The sequence below is a fragment of the Lithobates pipiens genome, unplaced genomic scaffold (genome assembly GCF_037356315.1).
Source record: "Lithobates pipiens isolate NorthernLeopardFrog02 unplaced genomic scaffold, aLitPip1_a1.2 Scaffold_16, whole genome shotgun sequence".
NCBI classification, from domain to species: Eukaryota; Metazoa; Chordata; class Amphibia; order Anura; family Ranidae; genus Lithobates; species Lithobates pipiens.
Window position 1 is genome coordinate 384831552 of NW_027507748.1, and position 22674 is coordinate 384854225.

The window sequence follows — 22674 nt, forward strand, 5'->3', positions numbered from 1 at the left end:
GTGTGCAAACCTGGTGGCCAACTACAAGAAACGTCTGACAAGTCATGTTTTGCAAAGGGGTCAAATACAATACAATACAAATCGGTTTTATAAAAAAAAATTTAAATGTGTTTTTCTGGATATTTGTGTTGCTATTCTGTCTCTCACTGTTAAAAAACAAAGAAAAAACTGCTATTTTAGACTGATCATTTCTTTGTCAGTGGGCAAACGTACAATATCAGCAGGGGATGAAATGCTTTTTTTTCCCTCACTGTATGTAAACCCAAACACTAAAATCTCATATAAGCTTTAACACTTTTATGTAGCTTCAAAATTAATTTAAAAAAAAATATATTTTTCATTAAAATAATATCTGATGATCTTGCCATAAAAGGTCCTGGGCTAGTCACTTCCTATTGAAGCTTGACAAAGCTCTATCACTCAGTTGTGTTGATGCCCTGTCACACAATCTCCCAGTGGAGACTACAAGCAGCCATGCCAACACACATTTCACAGGCATAGTTCACTGTCCTCAACCATTAGGAAAACCATGCTGAGAAATGATGTGCAGCAGTTTTTGGTGTTTGTAAATATAGACAGGAGATGGCTGCAGGAAGTCAGTAGTGTTGATATTTAACAATGGATGAAACTGTGTTTTAATAAATAAATAAATCAATTGTTTATGGTACACTGTAATATAAAAAAATAGATGTAATTTAGTATAGGTTTACATCTACTTTAAAGAGGAAGTAAAGTCTTCCTGTTTAATTGTACCTATAGGTAAGCCTATAATAAGGCTTACCTGTAGGTACTGTATATATCTCCCAAATAGGGCTGCAACTAACGATTATTTTCATAATTGATTAGTTGGCTGATTTTATTATTTTTATTAATCGGATAATATGGAAACGTGTCCCATAGTAAACCATGTTAAATAAATTGTAGTGTGTTTCTGAAAACAGCACCAAAAAACGCAAAGGTGTGAACCAGGCCTAAGACCTTTAGTTGCAGCAGCATGCATTTTTTTTTGTATCACCTGTCATAATGGGGTTAAAAAAATTAGCCCTTTTATAGCACAAAAACAGCAGATAATCGCTACTATAAGGGGTTTATTTATACGGTGAAACAGTAAAAGTAATATATATATATTACTTATATCGGATATATATAATAAATGCACCCAGAAGTAGGATACCGTATATACTCGAGTATAGGCCGACCCGAATATAAGCCGAGGCCCCCAATTTACCCCCCCAAAAAACTGGCAAACTTATTGACTCGTGTATAAGCCGAGGGTGAGACATGCCTGTCCATCCCTGTGTGTGTGTCCGTCCATCCCTGTGTGTCCGTCCATCCCTGTGTGTCCGTCCATCCCTGTGTGTGTGTGTGTGTCCATCCATCCCTGTGTGTGTGTGTGTCCATCCATCCATCCATCCCTGTGTGTGTGTGTGTCCATCCATCCATCCATCCCTGTGAGTGTGTGTCTCCATCCATCCATCCATCCCTGTGTGTGTGTGTCTCCATCCATCCATCCATCCCTGTGTGTGTGTGTCTCCATCCATCCATCCCTGTGTGTGTGTGTATCCATCCATCCCTGTGTGTGTGTGTCTCCATCCATCCATCCCTGTGTGTGTGTGTCCGTGTGTGTGTGTGTGTGTGTCCAGCCTACCTGTGTCCCGAGCCTGTGTCCCGAGCCTCCGTCCCGTGCCTTGCCTCCTTGCCTCCGTCCCGTGCCGTGCCTTGCCTCCTTGCCTCCGTCCCGTGCCGTGCCTTGCCTCCTTGCCTCCGTCCCGTGTCGTGCCTTGCCTCCGTCCCGTCCCGTGCCGTGCCTTGCCTTGCCTCCGTCCCGTGCCTTGCCAGGATCGCCGCTCTTCGTCGGCGCCTCGGCGGCCATTCTAAAATTCAAAAGCCGCGCCTCCGCCTTCGCCTGTGATAGGCGGAACACTGAATTTCCCAGCAGCCTGTGTTCCGCCTATCACGGACATCGTCTCATCCTCGTCCGTAGTACGAGGATGAGCGGATGTCCGTGATAGGCGGAACACTGACTGCTGGGAAATTGAGTGTTCCGCCTATCACAGGCGGAGGCGGAGGCACGGCTTTCGAATTGTAGTATGTCCGCCGTCTGTCTGCTCGATACGCTGATCGAGCAGTCAGACGGCGATGACTCGAGTATAAGCCGAGGGGGGCACTTTCAGCCTCAAAAAAGAGGCTGAAAATCTCGGCTTATACTCGAGTATATACGGTATATGGGCATTTTAACAAGGGGTCAAACATGAAGGGTGGAAGGGAGATATAAATCTTTTATATTAAAGTAGTACTAAAAGCTCAGATTTTATTATTTTTTTTTTTTTTTATCATTTTAAATTTAATGCACAATACTGGTAAAAGTTTATTTTACATGTAATTGTAATGCCTTCTATTACCTCCAGTCTATCAGCTTCCACCTTCTCTGGGTTCAGATGCTGATCTTCCTGCACACAAAACATGTTATACTTACCTGCTCTGTGTAATGGTTTGCACAGAGCAGCCCCAATTCTCCTTTTCTGGGGTCCTCCTGCCTTCAAAATTCCCTAATAGCAAGCTGCAAATTATCTCAATAATTTATTGATATTTCATGTAGAAAGGAAGAATTACTGTCAAGGAAATATAAGATTGTTAATAATGGTCAAAAATAATCGCAAATATCGTACATATATAGCATAACTAAGCGACCAATACAAATAATATAAATTCTCAGAATAATATGAATTCGAGAAATATAACTCAGTTAAGGGAAAGAAGAAAAATATAAAAAAGGGGAGTGGGAAAGGCAAGAGTACACTGTATACAAGCAATAGAATATTCACAAACAATTCGATAAATAATCTATACAAGGTTTCCATGTTTTATCAAAAGAATTTGGTTTATCCAGTAAAATTGCTGTAAGATGTTCATTAACCATTATAAATGACAATTTATTTTTAACTAACTGAATGGGAACAGAGAGAGATTTCCAAGATTTGGCTATTGCAATTCTAGCAGCAGTAAAAATTTATGCTATAAGTTTTTTTTTTTTTTTTTTGTTTTTTATGTTTCCGAGAATGTTCAATAGGGTATCCTAATAATGCTTGTTTAGGAGATTTTAATAAGGAAATATCAGTCAAGGAATACATTTAAATCATAAATCTGTATCCAAAATTTTTGTTATTATAGGACATGTCCACCAAATATGGAACATGGTGCCATCCATTCCACATTCTCCGAAACATAATGATGATGCTTCAGGGACATATTTTGCTAATCTAATTGGAACCATATACCACCTAAGAAATATAATTTATAATTAGCCTCTATTAGGTTAGTATTAACCTCTAAAGATCCGCGCTATAGCCGAATGATGGCTACAGCACGGACCTGCATTGCTGGGACTAATTCTATTGACGTCCCGTGCACGAGCGGCCTGCGCGCCCCCCGAAATGAAAAAATTCTTGGACTTCAAGCTGTGGATTTTGTGTTAAATTACCATTTTTGAAGCGTAATTTCGGCATGATCAGATTAAAAAAACGAGGATTGAGTTTTCTTGCTAATAATGTAGATGGTTTGTCACCATTAGAATAGAATCTATGTTTAGCTCATCTCAGAGATTTTTCCGCTTTGGTAGTAAGGCTAATATTCAGAATTTCACGTGCTGCATCAATTTTATGTCTTAAATCTAAATGAGGATGTCGTTTTTGTTCAGAAATAATATTTTGTAATTCTGTTTCTTGTTGCAGTAATCTTTATTTTCACGATTATTTTTTCATCTAGATGCTATTTGAATCAATTTGCCCCAAATGGTGGCTTATGAGCTGCCCAAATAATATTTGGCGAAATATTATGAGAGGTTATTTTCAAAATAAAGTTTGATGGCCGATTCTACTTCAATATAGGTAGAAGGGTCCTTGAGGAGGGAGGCATTAAGTCTCCAAGAGGAGGGATTAGGTTTGAACCACATATCCGATAAAGTGAAACGTACCAGGCAATGATCAGACCAAGGCACATTAAGAATGTTAGCGGAAGTAATTGAAGGAAGTAATGATAACGAAAAGAAATTATCTATTTGAGAATAAGGTTTGTGTACTGGAGAATAAAAATTAAAATCGCGAGTAGTGGGATTAAGATCTCTCCAAATGTCTGAGATCGTAAGAGTTTAATAAATGAGCCAAATTATTGCTCTGTTTTGGAATGTGTTTTAAAGTGGATCTAAGTGGATCAGATTTATCAAGTGTCCGATCTAGAGGCATGTTACTATCTCCTCCTAAAATAATATGACCATTTATGTGGGGCATTAATTCATTTAGCATCGATTCAAAAAACTTTATTTGTCCGATATTTGGATCATAATACTACTACCATGACGTATCTTCCATCGTCATCCCTAAGTGTTAAATTAGGATTAAAAGGTATATGTTTAGCTATAGAAATTGCCACACCTCTTTTCTTTTTTGGCCCATTAGAAAGATAGTAATTGGGGTATTTGCCATGTAGATATTTAGGTGTAGAAGTTTGGGAAAAGTGAGTCTCTTGTAGGAACAAAAAATTAATATTCAGCCTTTGATAATATTGAAATGCGGTAGTGCGTTTAATTGGGGAATTAAATCCTTGTACATTGTGCGTTAATACGGTGAAGTTAGGAGGGGTATTTAACATGACTATAACTGGTTTTACTCATATAATCTCAACGTACTTAAAATTGGATTATAGATCTTAGATAGTAATATAATAACAATGATGTAGTCTATTATAGAAAACCTAGGGGAAGAAAAAAAAGGAAAAAATAGTAAAAGGATAGAAAAAAGTAAACTACATTTTGTAGTGTAGTAAAAAGTGTAAATAAATAAAACATACACATTTGGGAACAATAAAATACCATGAATTCGTATGAGGTTACTATTTTCAAACGAAACATAGTAAGCTCACTAAGAAATGGCATGTGCGTCCACACCGAACCTATTCTTTTAGAAAAGGAATAAAGGAACGACTATATTTCCGGAACATGTATAATCTAGAAATGAGAAGATATAACTATGTTAAACATAAGAATAACTGCAACAATAGTGAATAAGTAAAAAAAAAAAGTAATTTAAGATTCAAATGTGCTGACTCCAAGAAAATCAGTAGAAAAAATTGAAAAATAGATGATTATTCAAATCAACCTGTATGAGGATGAATTATTTTGGACGAAGGGCCGCTCTTTTTAGACCATAAGGGTGAGAGTCGGCGAGCCGAATAGTTCGTAGAAGAATCTTTGGAGATTAGACCCAAGCCGAACCAAATATCTTCTCCTTCTTGAAATGTAGTAAATGAATAAGACTTGCCCATGTAGGAAAAATAAATATCTGCAAATATCTGGATGTTATGACCTAGGAGACTTACTTTTGAGTCTGGCAGCAGATATTAATTTCTTTTTAATATTGTAAAAATATAATTTTACTATGACATCCCTGGATAAGCCATCAGATCTAGGGGCCATTGGGGAACGATGCACTCTGTCGATTTTGAAGGTGGTGAGGTAAAATATCTGGTATCAAATCCTGTAGCAATATATGTATTGTTTCTTTCAAATTTATTACCGATTCATTGTCAGGGCTGGCTTAGCCCTTCCTTCTCTGGGCTGGCTGCTCAGCTGTCAGCTAATTGCCAGCTCCCATCTCTCTCCACAGTTGCCAGCTGTTCCTTATCCAGCTCATCTGACCTGCCTAATTAAAGCTGTCCAGCTCACTTCATATCTGCCTTCGCCTTGGTCACATCACAAGAAACCATCTTCTGCAGTTCTGTTCAAAGACTGGATTGCTGACATCCGTTTTGGCTCCTTATCCTGCTTTCTGTTGCTCTACTTGGATCCCTGACTTCTGGCCTGGCTGATTACCCGATCTGGTTATTGAACTCTGGACTGGCTGACTACTCGATCCTGTTACTGGATTCTGGCTATGCTTTGATGACGCTTTCTCTATTTGCCTTTTTATTTAATAAACAAGTGTAATTTAATTGTACTTCTGTCTTGGTCTGATTCATGGTTTCTGACAGTAGGCGAAGGCCATGAATTCAGAAGATACAGTCAATCCACTTGTTGGTAATATTTTTTCCAGATTGGATGAGCAAGATCACCGCATGGATCAGTTTGCCTTGGCATTACAAACGCTCCTGAGTCGCACGGCTCACCTGTAATACCCCACTGTGGCTGCTCCTGTACAACCTGAGTCATAGGCTATCCCTGCTTCTGCAATAGTCTTTGTGCAGGCACCCGCCTCAAGTACTATCTCTATAAGAAGTATGTCTGGTTCCGCTCCGCTCCCCCATCGATTTGGGGGCAATGCAGAGGGTTTCTCAATCAGGTTGAGATATACTTCGAGATGCTGCCCCAGGCGTTTCCCATGGACAGAAGCAAAGTAGGTTTCGTGATATCTTTGCTTTCTGAGAGAACCGTGGTCTGGGCTAACACTCTATGGGAGACGCAAAAAAACCTGTTGTCTTGAGTTACCCTGACTTTGTGGCCTCCTTTAAAAGGGTATTTGACATTCTCGCACGCTCCGCTTCTGCTGCCAAGTGCCTCATGTCCATCAAACAGAGTACGAGAACTGTTGCCGACTACGCCATTGAATTCCGTACTCTGGCAGCAGAGGTTGCTTGGAACAATGAGGCCCTCGTGGCTGCTTTTTCACATGGTCTCTCATGGTGTCTCGGATTCCATCAAGGATGAGATAGCAGCCCAAGATATACCCACTGAGTTGGAGAGCTTGATCTCGTTTGCCATCCTCATGAACTCCAGACTCAGAGAAAGACTTTCTCTTAAGGGGTGCTTGCGGAAGCCTCCTGTACGTTTGCCTCCGAGCTTTGTAGTCCCACCCATGCCTCCCTCACCTCCCATGCCTCCTGGTACCGAGTCGGTCAGTGAAGATGAACCCATGCACCTGGGCTTCACGTGTCATCTCTGCGGATGTGAGAGCCTTCAGGAGGGGGGGGGTTGTGCCTTTATTGTGGCCAGGCAGGTCACTTTTTGAAGTCTTGTCCTACCCGTCAAGGGAACACCCGAACCTTGAGTTCCTGTCATTGACAGACCGTAGGTGGCGTTGTCCTCGTACTCACAATCCTCGTATTCGAAAATTTAGGTGGCGTTGTCTTTGTACTCGCAATCCTTGTACTCTAAAATTTTGACGTCTAGAACGATTTTCTAAATCTTCAATTTTAACATTGGCCAAATCTAGTTGTTCCTGTAAAGATGAAATTACATTGACGTTTTGATTGACGCTGCACCGTGTCTTCCATTTTAGACTACATTTTATCTAAACGCTCACCAATATCCTGCAAATCTGACTTTAATTCAGTAGTGATAACATTACAAGCTCTAGTCAGTTCTCTGTGTAAAAGTGTAGAAAATGTATGAAATAACACTGTGTCACCAGAAAAGGGCATAGGTTGAGAAGAAAGATTTTCCATAGTAGTTAAATCAGCTATGTCGGAAAGGAATAAAGAAAGCATTAGAGGCAGCATTAAAATAATCACACTTTTGAAAGACTGCAGAAGAAAGCTGGATCGTATCAGCATTTACATTCTGAGGAGGATTAACCACAAAAGATGAAGATATAGGACTTTGGTGAGTGTGAGGCCGCGTACACACGTGCGGACTGTTCGCCCAACCTTGTTCGGCAAACAGTTTCGGCAAACAGTCCGCTCAAAATTTGCATGAGCGGACTTGCCCACACACGAGCGGACTGTTTCAGCGAACTGTTTGCCAAACAGTTGGCTCAACTTTTGAAATGAACGGACTCGCCCACGTAAGGAGGAGGCAAATCCGCCCATTTCGAGCGCGTGTACAGGTAGGCGGGGCCCGCGAAGGAGACGTCGCGGGCTCCGCCGCCTGGAATGGGCTTAAAGGGGAACCCCAACGCCGAAAAAAATCGGCGTGGGGGTTCCCCCAAAGTCCACACCAGACCCTTGTCCGAGCACGCTACCCGGCCGGCCAGGAAAGGGGGGCGAGCGAGCGCGCCCCCCCTCCTGAGCCGTACCAGGCCGCGTGCCCTCAACATGGGGGGGTGCCTTGGGGAAGGGGGGGCCGCGCGGCCCCCCCACCCCAAAGCACCTTGTCCCCATGTTGATGAGGACAAAGGCCTCTTCCCGACAACCCTGGCCGTTGGTTGTCGGGGTCTGCGGGCGGGGGGCTTATCGGAATCCGGGAGCCCCCTTTAAGAAGGGGGCCCCCGGATACCGGCCCCCCACCCTATGTGAATGAGTATGGGGTACAATGTACCCCTACCCATTCACCTGTGAAATAAAGTACAAAAAAAAAAACACAACACAGGGGAAAAAATATTTTATTGCACAGCTCCGGGGGTCTTCCGTCTTCGGGGGTCTTCTCGCCGGACTCCTCCGCTATCTGTGTGTAGCTCTTTTACTAGCGGAGGAGTCCGGCTTTCTTCCTCCCCGCCGCCGGCCTCTTCTCCCGACTTCGGGGGTCTTGTCCCCCTCTTCGGTTCTTCTGCCGGGCCACCGCGCCTTCTTGTAGCTCTTTTGCAGGCGGTGGCCCGGTCTTCTGTCGCCGCTGCCTTCCGTTCTTCTGTCGCCGCCTTCGGTTCTTCTGCCGGGCCACCGCGCCTTCTTGTAGCTCTTTTACAGGCGGTGGCCCGGTCTTCTGTCGCCGCTGTCGCCGCCGACTTCCGTTCGTGTTGTTCTTCTTGTTCTTCTCCAGGAGATGTTGACACGTCGCTCCCTCCGGCCGGAATGCCAGAGCCGCGCTGTGCGGTCACTTATATAGTGACAATGGGGCGGGGTCACATGGTATATGTCACATGGGTTGGTCACATGGTGACCCCGCCCCCTTACGATGTCATAGTCCCCATGTGACATCAACCCATGTGACCAACCCATGTGACATATACCATGTGACCCCGCCCCATTGTCACTATATAAGTGACCGCACAGCGCGGCTCTGGCATTCCGGCCGGAGGGAGCGACGTGTCAACATCTCCTGGAGAAGAACAAGAAGAACAAGAAGAAGAACAGCAGTGTCCCCTTAAATGTTCACCCTGCCTGGTGGAGTACAGTGCCTTTTTTGGAAGGGGGCCTCCTTGCAGAGGGTGCAGCAATGTTGAAGGCACAGAGAGGATCCTGGCAGCATGCTTCAGCATGTAAAACAGCCGGCGGCCAATTTTGGGTGGTCTGATGACATCACCGCGGCCATTTTTTCTTGGTCTGGCTGGTCTCTGGCTGGCAGTCATGCTTGTCTAGCCGATGATGTCATGGCGGCCATTTTTCGTTAGTCTAGTGAGATGCTAGAGACAGCTACAACCTCATGGAGATGCCAGAGCTCCTCCTCTTCCTCTTCATTCCTATACTTCTCTTCCTATGCCGGGATATATGAAATGGATACTGACATTGGTGTTGCTGGGTCCGAATTACGGCGCTCCACCGTTTGGTAGAGTCTTTGGGGGTCCTTGTGTACCTCCCTCTGCTGATTGGCACCACTAAGGGACACCCCAATGACCAGGGTACCTAAGTTCCTTTTGTACTACAGGGTCTTCTTCCTTATGGAGCCTCAGGCTCACATCTCACCCACTGATCCCCTCATGGAGGTGGCAGGTCCCATGGAACCCCAGCTTCCCATGGTTGCGCTGACGGCGGTCCTTGAGCCATTAGTATCCTGGGTGGAAGTAGCGCGTGGGCAAAGACCCAGGAGGAAACGTCCTCCACCTTCCCCTGCTTGGTCTGTCTCCTCTGATTCCGAGCCTGATGTCGCCGGGACCATGGCCCATCCAGGGGTGTTTAATATTTCGCCCCCGACCCCGTCCGATAGTGGGGATGAGTCCTATGCGGTCTCAGCAGTGAGTGAAAAAGTGCAAGTGGATGCACTTGTTACAGCTGTGCAGGAGACTCTAAAGATGGTGGATGCGGCTGACAGGGCCACAGACATGGCTGTGTCCTTTGGTATGCATAAGTCGCCTCGTACACCAAAGGTATTTCCTCATCTACCTTATTTTAATAGGTTTACCTATAAGGAATGGGAACAACCAAAGTCACCCTTTGTGGTCTCCAAATGTTTCTCAGTACGCTACCCCTTTGAAGAATAATTTTTAAAAAAGTGGACTACCCCACCAGTGGTGGACCCTCCTTGTTTCCAGGTTGAATGAAGCAACCATGATCCCAGTAGAGGAATCCCCGTCCTTTAATGACACGGCTGACAGGAAAGCTGAGGCTGTGGCACGCAGCATGTTTACTATGGCTGGGTCGGCATTGCGTCCAGTCTTGGCTTCGGCCCTGGTGTCGCAAACCCTAACTGAATGGACCAAGCTTTTGCTGATTAGTGAGCAGGTTCCTGCTGCTTATGTTGATTTAGCGGACCAGTTGGTCCATGGGCTACAGTAATATTTGTGATGCAGCACCTGCTTTCTATTTCAGCTTTCTATTTCAGCAGTGGTGATTAAACGTGTCCTGTGGCTTAAAGTGGTTGTAAACCCTTACAAACCACTTTGACCTACAGGTAAGCCTAGATTAAGGCTTACCTGTAGGTCCAAGAAATATCTCCCAAACCTATACGGTTTAGGAGATATTTGCCCGAAGACGGGCACCGCTGTAGACAGCGGCACGCAGGTGCACTGAGCGTGGCATCCTCGATAACGAAGATGCCGCGTGTCTCGGCTCCCGTGCGCAATGCGCGGGAGTGACGTCATCGCGGCTTCGCCGAATGACAGCGGCGGAGCTGCGAGACCCACCGAGAAGATGGATGCGGAGGACTACAGGGGACAGCGGTGACTTCGCTGGCTCCTGTGTCAGGTAAGTGACACATAATGGGCTACTATGCGATGCATAGCTTTTGCAGGGAATGAAAGAGGAAGTAAACTCATCAGGGTTTACTTCCTCTTTAAGTATTGGTCAGCAGACCAAGCCTCTAAAAAAGCTCTCATTGATCTGCCCTTTCAAGATGACCACCTTTTTGGGGCTACCTTGGATGACATCATTAAGGGTGTCACAGGGGGAAAGAGTACCTTCCTGCCTCAATCTAGGAAATGGAAGGAGTCTCGTTGCAATTGGGGGGCCTTTTTTCTCAGCCCATGAGAAGGGCCTGTGTCTCCTTATGTGGGTATAATTTATGTAAAGGTTTGGGTGATTCTGAACTACCCAAGGTCCCCTCTATCCCTGTCCAGGAAATTAGGCTACCTGGGCCTGACTCTGGAGTGAATGCTGTTCAGGTTAGTAGTTTTTCTTCTCAAACGTTGGCTGTTTGTCTGCTAAAGGTCGACTTTGCTGCAGTGAGGGGCCAATGGATGGGGCAATGTGTTTTAAAATCTTGGATGAGAACCTTCTTTCCTCAGCCAGAACACTGAAGATGGGTCATTGATGGGTCCTCCAGCATGACAATGACCAAAAACATACCGCCAAGGCAACAAAGGAGTGGCTCAAGGAGAAGCACATCAATGTCATGGAGTGGCTTAGCCAGTCTCCATACCCTAATCCTTTAGAAAATATACGGAAGGAGCTGAAACTCGATTTGCCAAGCGGCAACTAAGAAACCTTAAGGATTTAGAGAAGATCTGTAAAGCGGCACAGTGGTGTTTGGGCGGCACAGTAGTGTAGTGGTTAGCACTCTCGCCTAGCAGTAAAAAGGGTCGCTGATTCGAATCCCAACCACGACACTACCTGCCTGGAGTTTTGCATGTTCTCTCTGTGTCTACGTGGGTTTCCTCCGGGTACTCCGGTTTCCTCCCACACTCCAAAGACATGCAGGTATGTTAATTGGCTTCTGTCCAAAATTGGCCATAGTATATGAATAGGGACCTTGGATTGTGGGCTCCTTGAGGGTAGGGACCGATTTGAGTGTGCAATGTACAGGGATAGGGACAATTGTAGACACTCAGGTTGAACTGGATGGGCTGGTGTTTTTATTCAACCTTACTAACTATGTAAGAGTGGACCAAAATCCCTCCTGAGATGGGTGAAAACCTGGTAACCAGCTACAAGAAACATCTTACCTTAGTACTGGGTGGAGAAACCCTTGTTGGCAAGCACAAAGACATATTTTGCTTGGGGATCAAATACTTATTTTACTCACTGAGCTGCAACTCTGTTTATAACATTTGTATCATGTGATTTTTTTTTGTTGGTTTATAAGCTGTCATTTATATTACACATATGATAAAAATTATATACCCTTAATTTCTTTGTAAGTGGGAAAACTACAAAATCTGCAGGGGATCAAATAATTATTTTCCCCACTGTATATATTGATTATACTTCTTTTTTTTTAAACTTTAAAGAGTGTTTGAAAACGGATCTGATAAGACTAAATACCCAGATTACTGATCTAAGAAAATATATACTCAGTCTAGAGTGATGTTGTATGATTTATTTTTTTGCAGGTAGCAGTTGGGTTATCTGTGGCAGCAAATGTCAGAATAGGGAATGCGTTAGGAGCTGGAAATGTGGAACAAGCAAGAACCTCATGTAAAGTTGTCCTCATATGTATAGGTAAGATAGATGTTTACTGTTACAATAAGGCATTTTATTCTTACAGCAGCAGAAAACTTTATTTGTTGACAACTTGGTTTGTTTAAAGGAAACCTGCTGGTAAAGAAATATGTAGGCTACCATTGCTGCTATCTGCTGACAATCCTGGACGCCTGCCTGTTAGGCTGATCAGCTGGTTTAAGGACATATTTAGTCATTGATCTTGAATGTTATAGATTAGGACATTATTTTCTGCATGCTTTTTTAAAGTCTGTAATAGAAAGCAACTTGCGCTAACAAGTAATCTTGTGAAGAATGGTTCATTCTATTTAAGAAGAATTACAGCTTTGTTGCACCCAACAGATCCTCAACACCATTAATTTCACCCAGTTGAAACCTATTTAAATATATTCTTTTGTCGGTCGATGCTAAGAAAGCAATTGACCTCACAATAAACCTCACCCCTGCCCTCTGCACTTACCTCTCCCCTGCCATCTGCACCTACCTCTCCCCTGCCCTCTACTCCTACCTCTCCCCTGCCCTCTGCTCCTACCTCTCCCCTGCCTTCTGCTCCTACCTCTCCCCTGCCCTCTGTACCTACCTCTCCCCTGCCAGCTGCTCCTACCTCTCCCCTGCCAGCTGCTCCTACCTCTCCCCTGCCAGCTGCTCCTACCTCTCCCCTGCCAGCTGCACCTACCTCTCCCCTGCCATCTGCACCTACCTCTCCCCTGCCATCTGCACCTACCTCTCCCCTGCCATCTGCACCTACCTCTCCCCTGCCATCTGCACCTACCTCACCCCTGCACTCAGCAACTACCTCACCCCTGCGCTCAGCAACTACCTCACCCCTGCGCTCAGCAACTACCTCACCCGTGCACTCTGCCATAGTGCACCCCTGCACGTAGCGTGCCTATAAACCCTGTACTCTGCACTTAGCACACCCCTCAACCCTGTACTCTGCACATAGAGCACCCCTCAACCTTGCACACTGCACATAGAGCACCCCCCATACCTGCACTCTGTACCTAGCATACCCTTGAACCATGCATTCGGTACATAGTGCACCCTATAACTTTGTATTAGCACACCTTTCAACTATGCACTCTTTATGTAGTGTACCCCTCAACCGTACACTCTGTACATAGTGCAACCCTCAATGCTAGTGCAGTTTGGTCACAACCACTGTTTGATGCAGAGGTTATCATGTACAGTAACCACTAGAAACCAATTAGTGAGCAGTAATTATGTGAAGCAACCAATCAGCAAGCAGAAATGATGTGCTGTACCGTCTAGCAACTAATCAGTGAGCGATAATGATGTGCTATAACCTCTGGCAGCCAATTGAAATCACTGCCTGATCCTCTGCAGTAAACTCATTTTGAGTCTAGTGAAGGAGAGCAAGAAAATGTTTGCCCGGGGTCAAGTGGTTAGTGTAATCTCCACTATTTTAGCTTGATATTCCTTAGTATAAATTGGGCTTCATATTTTACATTGTATTTAGTATTCAGTGATTATATTTGTCATTGTGCTAATCTTTATGTAACTGTGCACTGAATATGTAAGGTAAGCGTTTTTTTTTTTTCTTCAGATTAGATTACATTAGACAAGAAGCTGAAAAAGCACATGCTGTGACTTTAGCTGTCATTGACTGTTTGTATATGTGAAACTAGAAAGAACAGAAAAGTATTTTTGGTTGCTCCATAAAGTATACAATGCATGTGTGCTTCCTGGGAGAGGCAAATTCAAAATGCACGGCCTACATGCAGTCTGATCCTAGAGAAGCTCGTGATGGCTCACTTATAACCATAGAATGTCTGTCTTTTCTTTTTGCAGTTTAGCTATTCTTCCCCTATATTGTATGTTAGTGTATCACATTCTACAGCATAGGTGAAGGGATATGAAGGCAGTGACAGACCCTCATAGAGAACTGTAAAAAGAGTGTAACAAATGACTAGTGAAAGGAGGACATGTCTCTAGAGTTTTAACTCTTGAAAAACTGTGCTGTTACATTTTAGTCCAAACTTTTTGTTTTCTTTCTCCTAGTGTTTTGCTCTTTGGTGTCTGGTAGTTTGCTGGCTGGACTGAAAGATGTAATTGCTTATATGTTTACCTCTGACAGGTGGGTAGAATAAATTTTATTTTTACAGAATTCTTGAATATACTGTGTGTGTGTGTGTGTGTGTGTGTGTATTATATATATATATATATATATATATATATATATATATATATATATATATATAGTATATATAATATGTGTGTATATATGTGTGTGTGTGTGTATATATATATATATATATATATATATATATATATATATATATATATTAGAGCTGCCACGACAAGTCGACTTAATCGATTACGTCGACTACAAAAATACGTAGACGTGCGTGCAGGGCGTTGATGCGTCACAGTGCTCCGTATCTCCCGCTCTCCTCCGTGCTGCCGTCCCCCTCTCTTCTCCCCCTCCGTGCATCTGTCCCCCTCCGTGCCGCCGTCCCCATCTCTTCTCCCCCTCCGTGCATCTGTCCCCCTCCGTACCGCCGTCCCCCTCTCCTCTCCTTCTCCGTGCTGCCGCCCCCTCTCTCTTCTCTGTCTCCCCCTCTCTCTTCTCCCCCTCCTTGCTGCCGCCCCCCTCGGTATCTCAGGATGGAGAGCGGAAGTAGGAGCCGGTAAACCACTGACTATCAGTGCAGCAGAGGCTGCAGAGAATGGGACTGGGGAATCTCTGTCCCCAGTCCCTTTCCCTGTCTCAAATGGGAGATGTCAGAGGTCTGTTAAGACCCCTGATATCTCACCATAGCCCCCCCCCCCAACAGGGCTGATAAAAAAAATTGCAATAAATAATAAAAAAAACACACTGACACTGTCCCCACACACCCTCCCCCTTAAAAAAAAGAAAACATTGTAAAAAATTAATTATAAACATTCATGAACTTCTGAACAGAAAATATAAAGCTAAGATAAATGAATATATATTTATATTCTTTTATCTTAACTTTACAAAAATAAGTACATAAAAAAGGTAAGAATATAAGTACATACTTATATATAATATATATATGTGTGTATGTACTTGTTATATTCTTTTATCCTACTTTTTTTTTTTTTTTTTATGTACGTTATCATTTTTTGTAAGGTTATCCAAAGGATTAATTAGCTAATCAAAAAAAAAACACTAGATTAATAAAAAAAAAAAAATCATGTAGTCGATGACTAATCGAAAAAATAATCGATAGATTAGTCGACAAACGAATCGTTAGTTGCAGCTCTAATGTGTGTGTGTGTGTGTGTGTGTGTATGTATATATAATATAATCTATATCTCTCTCTTTCAAAGCACAAGAAGAAACAAAAACAAAGGCATAGTAACACAGAACCTCTGTTTCCTTTAGGCCCCTTTCACACTGTCGGACCGCTCAGGTCCACCTGTCAGTTTTGTTGGTGGACCTGAACGGGCGCTCCATGTTAGTCTATGGAGCGAAGGATGTCAGCGGTGATCAGCGGATGGCCTAAGTTCGCATCCGTCGCTGGCGGGATTGGGTGAGATCTGATGATTCGTCCGATAGAAACCAGTGGCGCTCGACAAGCCCCTCCCCGCTCAGTGAGCAGAGAGGGACCTGTCATCTGCAAGGTCAGCAGAGATCAACGGAGAGATCTCCCGCTGAGCTGGCGGACTCCGTGGCAGTGGATCCACCTCATGGGAATGAAGCCTTACTGTTTAGAGGACTCTTGCTGCACTGATCTTGGGCTCACTTCCCTCTTCTCAGAAAGTGGGTGTTCTAGTGTTGCATACAAAAAGGTCCTATGCACCACGCATCACTGCAAAACCCTCTGGATATGTGAAATGACAGCTTGAGCCTGGGCTGAGGCTGTCATTTCACATATGAACAGGGTCTTGCAGTGATGTGCGATGCATTGGACCTTTTTTGTCTGCTGTATCATTTGGAGCTGGGATGAGCTCAGTCCTTGCCAGCATTCCCAGTGGTGTACTACAGGAGAGGACTTGGCTGGAGCCTTTATCGGCACCCCCACTCTGTTGGCTGTTCCCATGCTGCTCATCCTGCCTCTTTTCGAAGGCCAGTGACAATAGGGTAGTACAGTCGCTTCCACTGGCCCTGCTCCGCATAATTTGACAACTGCTATACCTTGAGCAGTGATGGTGACTAAATAAGTATATTGCATGGCCATGGTGGAGCTGTTCATAAGGCACCTGTGGAGTTGAGGGAAGGGGGGTATGAGATGGAGCCTATGGGGAAGCTGGCAGATTCTAAAAGGGGTCAAGAGGAGCCACAGGGGACTGAAGGGGACAAATGTGAGCAATAGCTAGAAAAGAGAAAAAGCAGAGCAGGTGTGGAAAAGGGTTTAGGCATCGTTTGACTGCAAAAAGACCCTACCCGTTGCATCCCTCCGTCCATTTAAATCTACCCCCTCATTTGTCATCTTTACACAGCCACCATCCCCCTACTCCACTCCACAGCCACTTAATTCAAGCACCCCCACTTACAGTCTGTTCCTCCCTGGCCACCCCTACTTTCCCATTGCATTGCAGACGGCCTCTTAGAGCAGGGGTTGACAAATTTGCTTGGAATCTAGGAGCCAGCTAAAAAAGTTAGGAGCCAGGTCCGTGACGGCGATCTGGACCTGTCCCTGGCCTGACATGGAGACGAGTGAGGGGAAGATAGCCCCCAGCTCCCCACCTGTCTCCAAGTCATTGCCCATAGCTCTTAGAGGGACATTTTTAAATTGCATTTTAGTGTAAATATGAGATGTGAGGTCTCTCTGACCCCAGATCTCATATATAAAAGAGGACCTGTCATGCTTTTTTCTATTACAAGGGATTTTTACATTCCTTGTAATAGGAATAAAAGTGACACACATTTTTTTTTTTTTAAAAGAACAGTGAAAAAAATAAAAATAAAAGTTAAAATAAGAAAAAAAAATGTTTTAAATGCGCCCTGTCTCGCCAAGCTTGCGTGCAGAAGCGAACGCATATATGAAAGCAGTGTTCAAACCACACATGTGAGGTATCGCTGCGATCGGTAGAGTAAGAGCAATAATTCTAGCCCCAGACCTCCTCTGTAACTCAAAACGTGCAACCTATAGAATTTTTTAAACGTCGCCTATGGAGATTTTAAAGGGTAAAAGTTTGTCGCCATTCCATGAGCGGGCGCAATTTTGAAGCGTGACATGTTGGGTATCGATTTACTCGGCGTAACATTATCTTTCACAATATAAAAAAAAAATAATTGGGCTAACTTTACTGTTGTCTTTCTTTTTTTTATTAAATAAAAAATTTTTCCCCAAAAAAAGTGCGCTTGTAAGTCCGCTGTGCAAATACGGTGTGACAGACAGTATTGCAACGACCACCATTTTACTCTCTAGGGTGTTAGAATAAATAATAATAATAAAAAAAAAAAAAATATATATATATATATATAATATTTTTTTTTTTGTTTGTTTTGTTTAGGGGTTCTAAGTAAAGGGATGGAGAAAGACTGGCAGGCAATCCCATTAGCATTGTTGGTTGTAATTCCAACGGCCACCACAAGAGGGCGCCAGATTCCAGAAGGAACCATAGGATCACAGAAGGCCTCAAAGCCGGGGGCTCAATTACCGGCCGCCTGCGGCGCGGCCCGACGCGATCGCGCGGGGGGGGGGGGTCCACGGAGACGGGATACCCCCAGCTATGCTGCCCCAGGCGCAAGGTCGCTGATTCTAGTCGCCAATGCGACCTGGCGACCGGGTTTTGTCGAGCACTGTCTTAGAGCATATATGTGTTCCCTAGACATCATGCTACTCACAGTAAATCTAAAACATTCAGCCAACTTGCCTCCAATTATAGTCCTGGAATAAGACTAATCATATCCGGTTTTAGGCTTTTTATGCAGATATGTATGTTCAGGACATCCACATTCCCTGGCTACCCTGCTCTAATTCATTTACTTTTCTTTTAGAGAGATTGTAACACTGGTTTCCAAACTTATGCTCCTATTTGTTCCATTTCACCTGTGTGATGCTATAGCTGTAAGTATCATAATATGTATTCTATATCTCAAATATATGTAATGGCTCATTATTGACTCATGATGATGATTCACAACCAGTGTTTACTTCTAGGGCACCTGTTCTGGCATACTTCGAGGAACCGGAAAGCAAAAGATTGGCGCTGTTACGAATGCTGTTGGGTATTACCTTGTGGGTTTACCTATAGGAATAACACTGATGTTTGCAGCAAAACTTGGAGTAATAGGTATGAACAATGGATATGAACGTACAGATTACAGTGATTAACGCTAATCTCTGGGATAAGCAAATATTGTCTAAAAATATAACAGGCTTGTTTATTCTTACTTGAATCTTGGTGCATTTTGTGTATTTCCTCCAGATATAATATAAAATATAATAAAGAGCAGTCCATATTGCTATCCTTCTTGTGTAGAATAACTGGTCCCACCTCTTGTGGTTATCTGCAGGCAGACTGTATGTGCAGCAAGTGATGATATCACTGATACTTTTATATGGAAATATATGTAGTTTGGTACATACAAATTGGATTCGTATCCTCTGTGGCTAAGGAATATACTTAAATTAGACTTTTTTTGGGGCCAAGATTCAGATTTAACAACAAAAATCTGAACAAGTACAGGCTGGGGCTTTATATTCTGGCCACACAGTGTAAACAGTGACATGTAAATGTTGTATTTTTCTGACAGCTGACTAGTAGCCATATTCTGTAAAGAACAGCAAAGTGTTAAAGAGCTCTTAGTAGACTGACCGCTCTTTACAGGTTTGTGTTCCATCCTCCTTAATTTTGGGTTGAGGCGAAGAAGGGTTTGAACTGTCAGGTCAGGATTTCTTTGCACTGGACAACATTTTATTTTTTTTTTTTATATTTTAGGGTCCATTCATGCCTTTCTGTATGTGTTAACACACTTGTTTGGGTTTTTTTTTGTGCGTTTAAATATATTGAATTAAGTCATCTAATGTATTTTTGTATGCACTATTTTTGGCAGTATAGCACACCAGACAACCGTGCATTCACATCATGTGTTGTGGTGCTCTGTAGCTTGTTTGCATTTTTTCTTTGTTTACTGCAAATGGGCATTGGGGTGCCATTGAAAATTAATTGCAACCCACATATACCACAGTGTATTGTGTTAACATGCTTTAACCACTTCAATACCAGGCACTTAAACACCTTCCTGCCCAGACCAATTTTGAGCTTTCAGCGCTGTGGCACTTTGAATGACAATTGCGCGGTCATGCTACACTGTACCCAAATGAAATTTTTATCATTTTTTTCCCACAAATAGAGCTTTCTTTTGGTGGTATTTGATCACCTCTGCGGTTTTTATTTTTTGCTAAACAAATAAAAAAAATACCGAAAATTTTGAAAAAAAAAATGTTTTTTTTTTGTTTCAGTTTTAAAACTTTGCAAATAAGTAAGTTTTCTCCTTCACTGATGGGCACTGATGGGGTTACACTGATGGGCAATGATAAGGCGGCACTGATGGGCACCGATGAGGTGGCACCAATGAAGTGGCACTGATGAGGTGGCATTGATGGACACCGATATGTGGCACTGATAGGCGGCACTGATGGGTGGCACTGATGGGCGACACGGATGGGCACTGATAGGTGGCACAAATTGGCACTGATAGCTGGCACGGATTGGCATGGGTGGGCATGGATAGGTGGCACAGGTGGGCATGGGTTAGTCGGCACAGGTGGGCATGGGTAGGCGGCACAGGTGGGCATGGGTAGGCGGCACAGGTGGGCATGGGTAGGCAGCACAGGTGGGCACTGGTGGGCATGGGTAGGCACTGATAGGCGGCACAGATGGGAACTGATAGGCGGCATTGTATTATAATATATTGTACTAATGGATGCCAATTGGTGCCAATCAATAATGCATGCCAATCAGTGATGCCCATTGTGGGCACTGATTGGCATCCATTATGGGCACTGATTGGCATCCATTGTGGCACTGACTGCAATCCCTGGTGGTCTAGGGTGGCATATCTTGTCCTTGGCATCCCTGGTGGTCTGGTGGCGTCCCTGGTGGTCCAGTGTGGGCATCCTCGGGGGGGCTGTGCTGATAATCGATCAGCACAGACCCCCCCTGTCAGAGGAGCAGCCGATCGGCTCTCCTCTACTCGCGTCTGACAGACGCGAGTGAGGAAAAGCCGATCACCGGCTTTTCCTATTTACACTGTGATCAGCCGTGATTGGACACGGCTGATCACGTGGTAAAGAGTCTCCGTCTGAGACTCTTTACCGAGATCGTAGTTGCCTGGTGTCAGACTGACACCCTGCAACAACGATCGCCGGGGGCGCGCAGCGGCTCATAATCCTGATCACGTCATATGACGTCCGGTCAGGATTATGAAACCACTTTGCCACCGTCTATTTGCTATAGGGCGGGCGGCAAGTGGTTAAAATGCAGGGATTTTAGTGCAAGGTAATGAATACAGAGAGGTGTGGATGGGCCCTTTAATGCTGTCCATGTATGTCCCCATAGAAAAGATTTCACTTCTCTTCTGTTCATCGTGTTATTTGTCAGCTGGACAGGAGAAGAGAGGATGCAGAGAGCAGTTACATTTTGAAAGGGATGCTAAACTTCCCACACTGTACTATAAAATGTAGTGTTATTGCAGCATGTGTGTCTATTAGAGCATGTACTTCCTGTTTTCTGTCACATCCATTGAAGGACAGGAAGTGGGGGAGTTTTCCTTACATTAATTTCTCTCTGACACCCATCAAATACACAGAAAGGGAGAAGAAATCTCTGAATGGGAACACAAAACAATATCAAAAGTTCCTTGCAAATCTAAAAAAAATTAGGCTGGAATTGAGCTTTAAGAATTGCTCTCCAATGATCCCAATAGAATATTTCAGGGCTTCATTTTCAGTGAAATTACACTTTTACAGTCTCAAAAATCTTAATTGATACTATTTTAATTTGTGTAGGTCTGTGGATTGGAATGATCTTCCCTGTGTTTATGCAAGCTTCCTTTTTTGTGGTCTACGTTCTACGTATGAACTGGGATAAAGTGTGTCAGGAGGTATGTATGTGTTTCTGCATTCTATTTGTTAAAAACAAAAAAAATACACACACATTGATCAGCCATAACTTTATGACCATGCACCTTATATTGAGTAGAAGAACCCCCTTCTCTGTCGAATCAGCCCAGACCCATTGAAGCATAGATTCCACTAGAACTCTAAAGGTATGCTGTGGTATCTGACACCAAGCTGTCAGTAGCAGATCTTTTTAAAGTGGTAGTAAACTCTCCCAGACACATTTTTCCCATTTAAATCAGTAATAAGCACTGTACAAATTGCTGTGTATGAATCAATTCTAACCTGCTACATTTGCTTGTAATCTGCTCCTTTTAATTTTCATGACGTCACTGGCACATGCACATGTTTCGCCCAATTCGCGTCACGCTCATCGTGGCATCACTCCATTCATTTATATGCATCACTCTTTGGCACTGCTTTGAGATCCTTCGAGGACACAGTGCTATCTCTAAGTTCCTGAAACACCCCGTGTCACTTGCAGTGTCACAGAGGGTGTAAACATCAGCACATTGCATGGCACACAGGAGCAAGGAGGTCAGCTGCATCATATAGATTGTGTCAAAAACACATTAAACGATCAATAAATATGAAATGCTTGCTCACCTCTCTATGCTTTAATATGTGGGACATGATTGCTATAGTAATCGGGTATGAAAACAAAGGTTGGCTACAACATTACTGGGCATTTGTGAGGTTACAGCAGGGACAAACAAAAAAAACGCTCTTCAGACTCTAAAGACAATAGCTAAGATGGTGCTGGCTTATACCAGTAAGCAGGAATTTGAAATCAACTGGGGAAAAAAAATTAAGAAACATCCTTGGGGGGAAAGAATAATGCAGAATGTTATGGAAAGCTTTATCAGACTGGATTTATTAAGAATGAGCAATTGAGGGGCTGAGTTTACTTCCTCTTTAAGTACTGTAAGTTGCAAGGTGGCCTCCATAGATCGGACTTGCATTGTATTTCCATGCACATCCCACAGATGCTCGTAGGGGTGAGATCTGGAGAATTTGGAGACCAAGTACACACATAGAACTCTTGGTTGTGTTACTTAAACCATTCTTGAACCATTTTTGCAGCGTGGCAGTGCGCATTATCTTGCTGAAAGAGGCCACTGCCATCAGATGTAATTTGCATGAAGTGATGTACTTG

General features: G+C 43.7%; 1 protein-coding gene across 3 annotated transcripts in view; it reads left to right on the top strand.

Moving 5' to 3' along the window:
* The window catches only part of LOC143983027 (multidrug and toxin extrusion protein 2-like), a 134054-nt gene that overhangs the window by 95492 nt on the left and 15888 nt on the right, over positions 1 to 22674 (top strand). For all 3 annotated transcript variants that reach the window (XM_077482252.1, XM_077482251.1, XM_077482253.1), the window contains 5 exons: positions 12348 to 12456; positions 14479 to 14554; positions 18392 to 18461; positions 18555 to 18687; positions 21408 to 21502. In XM_077482252.1, the coding sequence (XP_077338378.1) occupies positions 12348 to 12456; positions 14479 to 14554; positions 18392 to 18461; positions 18555 to 18687; positions 21408 to 21502 (483 nt within the window). The remainder of the gene's footprint in view (positions 1 to 12347; positions 12457 to 14478; positions 14555 to 18391; positions 18462 to 18554; positions 18688 to 21407; positions 21503 to 22674) is intronic.